The 6,687-nt window shown below is 41.7% G+C and overlaps 1 protein-coding gene across 1 annotated transcript in view; it reads right to left on the bottom strand.

The window, feature by feature from the left end:
* Positions 1-3,983: 3,983 nt before the first annotated feature.
* LOC106027256 (uncharacterized) overlaps positions 3,984-6,687 on the bottom strand; it is a 176,208-nt gene continuing 173,504 nt past the window's right edge. Inside the window, exon 8 of the mRNA XM_063235730.1 lies at positions 3,984-4,159. Coding sequence (XP_063091800.1) covers positions 3,985-4,159 — 175 coding nt within the window. The 3' untranslated portion in view covers position 3,984. The remainder of the gene's footprint in view (positions 4,160-6,687) is intronic.

Genomic DNA, 6,687 nt, shown 5'->3' with positions numbered 1-6,687 from the left:
ATTCTAATAAGGAGGCACTGCATAATTCACTTTTTATACACAATGCAAGGGGTTGGTCAGCTACACCATAAGGCAGGTTGTCCCAGCTGTTTTAAATTTTGCTTTTAAATTCTTCATTCATTATCTCCCCCTTGGCAGCGCAGGTGGTCTCCCCCAAGAACACTGATTTCAAATGGTGCTAGACAATCACTATTTAAATCTAAACCACCATATGAAACCAGCTTCCTGAAGAAGCTTTATGATCTGTTTTCTCTTTAAGAAGTTCTTTTTATAAACTCAGTACCACCTAGAAAGGAAAAGGCTGCAACCTGGCTCCACACGCTGTTCACAGAGTGGTCTAAGCAGAGCTTTATCAAACATTACCAGTTCATATCCCAAGGCCATTTGCTCTGGTGTTGGGGTGGGTGGGAGGGGGAAGCCTGCAACTCTGTTCTTGAGCTGCTCGAAGTTTGGTTTTATCACTTGTCTCTCACCTTCAGGTGGGAAGTCAAGGAAGACTTTTTACTGTCTTTACTGTCTTTCCTAGTAAAGCGCCACAGGAGAACCAGAGCTCATCCTGGAGTCAAGAGAACCAGGGAGGTGTGGGGTAACTGCAAAGCAATGCTGAAGAACCTTGGAGAGGTCATGCAAACAGCACACACTCAGCCTGGTCCCCAGCTGAAGCTGAAGGAAACATTTTTCTAAACCCAGAACTTTTACTTTGAGGTGGTTTTCTTTGATTCAAAGGTTTACTGTGATTTGGGGATACAAGGAAGACAGTGGACTGGATCAGAGTGCAAAGACAGACACAGATGATAATGTTTTTTTTCCAGAATAGAATTTTCAGTGGCATCTAAATATTAATACTACTGTTGTTATTATTGGTGGTAGTGGTACTGAGGATTGAACCCAGAGTATTCATACTGAGCAACATCCTCAGCCCATTTTATTAATTTTAAGACAGGGTCTTGCTAAATTGCTTCAATGGGGCAGACACAATTTTCTAACTTATTTCTAAGTATTAACCAACATCAATACGGTGAATATTAATTTTTTAACATCAATACAGTAAAGTATACCACTGTTAGTCCGCTCCTCACCTTTAACATGCACCACTTTCCACTTACCATTTTTCCAACTTACCACTTTCTGAAGTCTCTGTCATGCATGTTTTTATGAATTATGATGTAAAATACTGTGAACTGTGCTGCCAACTGCAGCAAGGCGGGCTCCTGACAACATTACGGTTTTAAAGTGGAAAAATGATGTGGTAAGTGTACTGGAAGGAGGGGACAAATTCTGAAGAGGATTAATGACAATGTGTCTGTCTTTTTCTGTAGTAATTTTAAAAATTTAAAAATTCATCATATATTTTGATTGCCTCTGTATGCTCCTTAAAATTCATCAGAGCAACAACAATTATATTCTTTTGCATCTCCATTGTATTAATCCAGTTTGACAAGGAATTTTCAGTAAACCATTAGTACAAACATCATTTAGTATGCTTTTCTACATTTTTCAAGTCCTTGGGGATGACTTGGGATGCTGAGTTAAGCAGCTATAAAGTTACTTAGACACCCTGAGATGGAGGATCTTTGGTTTGGGGCCCTGCTTCCTAATAACAGGTCTGCACAGGAGACCAAGTTAAAAAAAATCCATGCTGTTCTCTAGAGGGGAAATGGAAAAACCAACTGATAAATTAACAGAAACTCATCCATTCTAGGACATATATAGGAGAACAGAGTGACATTAAGAGCTATGGCATTACTTGCTGAGTCTCAGCACTGAAAGGATAGCCCTGTTGGGAAGGAGTACCTGATTCAATAAACATGAGTAGCTTCCATTCCTCTCCATTCTCTAATTTCCAACAATCAACTTTCAGGCCAGGACACAGTAAGACTGAATTTTTGTAATTCAGGATGTTCCTATTTTTAACCAGCGACAACTTTAAGATATTGCAACACTTGAAAGGAGGAAAAACTTTCTTACATAGAATACATTGCAAAATTTGTAGACTCTCCATCCCCAACATTAATCATCTTCCAAGAAGAGAATCCTCCTTACAATCTCTTGGCCCACAACCACAAGACTATGTCTCCATTTCAAAACACAGTCTATATTTGCCTATTTTTCAGCAAGCTGCCCTTCTTAGTACTTTTTCTTCCAAATCTGAGAATGGGCTGAAGCTGGGATGTGATTCAATAATCCACAGCAGGACTCCCAGGTGGCAAAGCCCAACAGTGGACCTGTGTCATCTTCCTTGATGTGAAAGGCCTGCCCATTCTGTAAGAGCAAACTGGATTAAGGTTACTTCCCTGAGGGCTTGGGACTTCACAGAGAGCTGTGTCTACTTCTGACACCTCTTAAAACACAGTTTCAAAATGTGAAGGACACTGGGACACAACAGTCCTAATTTGAGTATTCAGGTCAGACTAACATGCAACTGTCACTGCTATGCCACAAACATGTGACCTGCCTACCTAGATGCCTTCAGCAAACAGGAACATCTGGCTGTGCTGCTTACAAGCTATAAGATCCTGAAGTAATCACTTAATTTCTTTGATCCTTTGTGTCCAAATGTTGGGAATGGAGGTACAAAGCCCCTATACTGCAGTGGTTGGCAGGACTGTGCATAGTGCAATATATGAAACAGTTGGTGATTTTTAAAGCATGACACAAGCTTTAGGATTCTACTGGATAGGTCCAAACTCAAGTGTATTCTCAGAGTGAAGGCCAAAGTGAGTGAGAAGTAGATGGGAAAGGCACTCTGAAAAATGATCATAGCTTCCATTTTTGGAATCCTTGTTCTGTGAAAACATGCTGTGCTATGTGGTTTGAGTACATTTTCTCAACATTCACAACTACCTAAACAAGGCTGGTGTATCCAGATGGGAGATGAGGGAGATAGAACATGTGTTTTACTCTTTGTCTCGCAGCTCCTAAGTGGCAGGACTACAGCTCAAACCCTGGCCTAACTGATCCCAACTGGGCTCAGGCTCATAGCCACCACTCTCTGCTGCCAGGTACCTTATAAAACAGCTCATCTTCACGTGGCCACAATCAGCACTGAGAGATTGGTTATTTCACCAATAAGCATTTAAGCAAACCATTAATACCAGTACTGGTGCTAATTAGTAGAAGTAGAACCCAAAGAGATACCAAGAAGAGGAGAAAACTTGGAAATCTGTGCCATCTGGCTCACACTGAATGGTCAGAAACCTGAGACACTCAGCTGTATTTCTTACTTGCATTATGATCTTAACCACTTCCATCTTCTCTAAAGCCTTGTTTCTCCACTAATCAAAGAAAGTAAAGTCCAAAGAGCATTATGACTGTTCCCACAAATCATGCAAGGTGCTGAAATACAGTCTCTAAGACCTAGCCTCGCAGTTTATCCTCCTAAGTTTCCCATTTCTATGAGGCAGACTTCTGAATCACTTCTTGGCTTTTTGGCTAAGATCAAGTGAGGCAGACTTCCGGTGAGAGAGGGACAAGGCAGACTTCTGGAGCCAAAGCTCCTTGAACAACCCTGGGTAAGTACTACCTTTCTGTGCCTCAGCCTCATCTGTAAAGTGAAGATTACAGTAAAGGTTGCTATGAGCATCAAACCAAGTAAATACAACAACAGCATTAAACAATCAGTACATGGTAGCAAGACAACAAAAATAATACATTACTTTTTCCTTCTGTGCATGATAAAAGGTCTGCTACAACTTTCAAGTGGAAGGGTCTCCCTAGTCTATACCTATGCCAGCCAGGGTAGCTGACTGCTGCGGTGTCTGACCAAAATTTCAGAGACGCCTCTGAGTATCCCAATGTCACCTCCACCTCCTGAAATGAGAACCTTTTCCATTTTCTCCTGTGTCTCTCCTCATTCTAAGACTGCATGTAGGACTTTTACCACTGCTTTTAAATAGGAGTCTGCTTTTAAATAGTTGTAGATTTTCACTGGTGGTAAACTGGAGAGTTGGAAGTTTAAGAGGAGGAGAGATTAAACAGAGATGATCATTTTAAAAACTGTATTGGAGTATCATTCAGGAACAAAATATAACAAAACTCCTTTGAGGGTAGTTGTGAGCACAAGCCTCTACTTACATAGCATGGGTGTAAATGCAATCTGTTGGCAGTGGTTTTCTGGCTGCAGAAATCCTCTGGAGCTATCTGTTCAGAAAAGCAGCACCTGGAATTTAAATGATAGCATGAGCCTCTGGGACATCTTCCATCCTAGCAGAAGTAGAAGTCAGTGGTTTTTCTTCAGCATGTTATTATCTACCAGTGTCATCAACCAATGCACTTTTTAAAACGACAAATCTTAGGCATCTTCTTCTTCCTGCCTAAGATACTTAAGTTGGGAAAGTTCCTGTATAATGGGCAACATTTGTCTCCTTGTGCCTGTGTTCAGTCTGCACCAGAGAGAATGCAAAGTACAGCCGTTGCTAAGGAAACTTCCCACTGACACACAAGGCCATGAGATTAGCCTACTGGCAAGATCTAGGTAAGACATCTTAGGAAATAAAAAGTCTGGTATAAAACTTATAGATTCAATCACAGCAGAAACACATGAAAGCAGCCTACACAGATGATAAGAGGAGGTTTCTGTTTTCAAAACTGATTTTGTAGCTTCCTATTTTAGCAGTATGGACTGCAGAAGGCCCCCAGAGGGTAGCTCCCCCCTGCAAGCACCATCTTTCTCAGCTGCTTGGGAATCAGGTGGAGGGCAATTTGGAACTGAAACCACATTACACTCTCTCCTACGCAGTCTAACTTTAAAGCGGGAATGCATCTTTCACCACATCACAAGAAAGGAAGCCAGTATGTTGAGATCTTATTTCTCAAAGCAGATCGTTCAAGTCAACACTTTGGTCATCTTTGTGATGTGACTACCATAGCAACTCCATTTTATAGCAACTGGGAGTGCCTGCACAGTAGCTCCAAAGAGGGCACCTCATAAAGGTCTTAAAGCTCAGGAAACTGCCGTTTTACCCAACCAGAAGCTGAGTGACTCAGCTGTCTAATGAAGAACTCTCAGTCCTGTCATGTTACCACCTACTGTAATCGCTAAGCTAATGATTAAAATGCTTCTGGGACCCCACAGAGCATGCCCACTACCAGCCGGTGGGGATGGTAGGGTCCAGGAATGTGGGCCGAAACAGATTGGTGAAGAGGATGAGCTATGGTTGACAGGTATAACCTTTAAAGCAAATACTACTTAACACATTCCTTGGTGCCCAGAAAACTCAAGCCACTGAGATAACATTCAAACAGAAATGTAGTATGCTGAAGAGGTTCTTGAGAACTTCGGTTAAAATCCACAAGGGTACTGTCAAATTGAAAAACAAAACAGAAAGCAAAAGCTATACTTTTATTTACTAATGTCTTACCATAGGAAAATTAAATCTTACAAAATAATTTGGCAAGTATGTACAGTCCACATCAGGGTAAATAGGAAATGCAAACCAATGTGGAGCTATTAAGTCATGTGGGACTTGGTAGTGTTAACACACTATTACAAAATAATAGCATGTTCCCAAAACTATCTGATCACAAAAATCAGGAAAGGGATCAAATTCTTTCACTTTTCAACAGCAATGAGGTTTCTGTCAGCTTGTAGGGAACTGCAGTCTGTTGCTGTCTAGAAGCTTCTAGTCTTTGGGAAAGCTTCCACTGAAGCTCCCAGAAAGGCCTGCACATGGAACCTACTCCTTAAAAATGATGAGACTTAAGTATGGAGTGTGTGCCGTAAGTCTTCTTTGCCACTCCCCTAGGGAACCTGGTGAACACTATACCCACACTCAGCTATCTTGCACAGAAGGCTCATGGAAAAAGCTGTATGAGTCAGTGACAAGTGTCCTGCAGACTTCTTCCTCCTGATGAGTCTGTGGCTTCCACTGCAGTGCTTGGAGGCTCTAACCTAAGGGCAGAACCAAGGCCAAGTCACTGTTTCTACATTGGACAAGAGCAATGAGTACAGCCCAGCCAGGGAATCTAATGGCATTCCTGCTCCCTCTGTCAAGAAGCCATGGGTCAATGTACCCTGTAACAGGTGGCCACCAGAAGACCTCTTAGGTGCACAACAACTCTGGAAACTTTGTAGACTTTTAAGTGTTTGTTTTTAGTGATCCTGTAGTTTGAATTCACAGTCTTCACACTGAGCTTCATCCCCAGCCCTTTCTTTGAGACAAAGTCTTGCTGAATCAGCTACTCATACTGGACTCAAACTTGCAAGCCTCCTGCCAGAGCCCTCCAGAGTGCTAGGATTACAGGCATGTGCCACCAACCCTGGCTTACCTCTGCCCATCTCTGCTTAGACTCAAATCTCCAAGTAAGTATCTTTCCCTTACATTTGTCCTTCCTCATGAGTGAATGTACTCATATACTGCCCTTCATTGTAGAGTGCTCCTAAGTAATCTCCCTTTTAATGGCACCTTTCAACTGGGATTTGAAAGACAAACCTCAAGCCTTGTGATCAGAAATAAATGGATCTCAAATTCTCCTCTGCAACTTCTTACTCAGCCTTGGCCAACCTACTTAATTCTTTCTAGGCTTTAGTTTTTCCACGCATGAAGTGGAAAGACTCTCAGAGCTATTGTAAAACGTAACCAAAAACAGAACTCAGTTGTGGTAGTCAGAAGATTTTCATTAAATATTAATGCTCCTCCTATGCCACATTCCTCCTCCTCAAAAGCATAGCATATCTAACATTTTGGA

This window comes from Cavia porcellus, unplaced genomic scaffold (genome assembly GCF_034190915.1).
Source record: "Cavia porcellus strain 051 isolate PalLab524CR breed Dunkin Hartley unplaced genomic scaffold, mCavPor4.1 scaffold_2, whole genome shotgun sequence".
NCBI classification, from domain to species: domain Eukaryota; kingdom Metazoa; phylum Chordata; class Mammalia; order Rodentia; family Caviidae; genus Cavia; species Cavia porcellus.
This window is presented reverse-complemented; position numbering and strand designations above follow the sequence as displayed.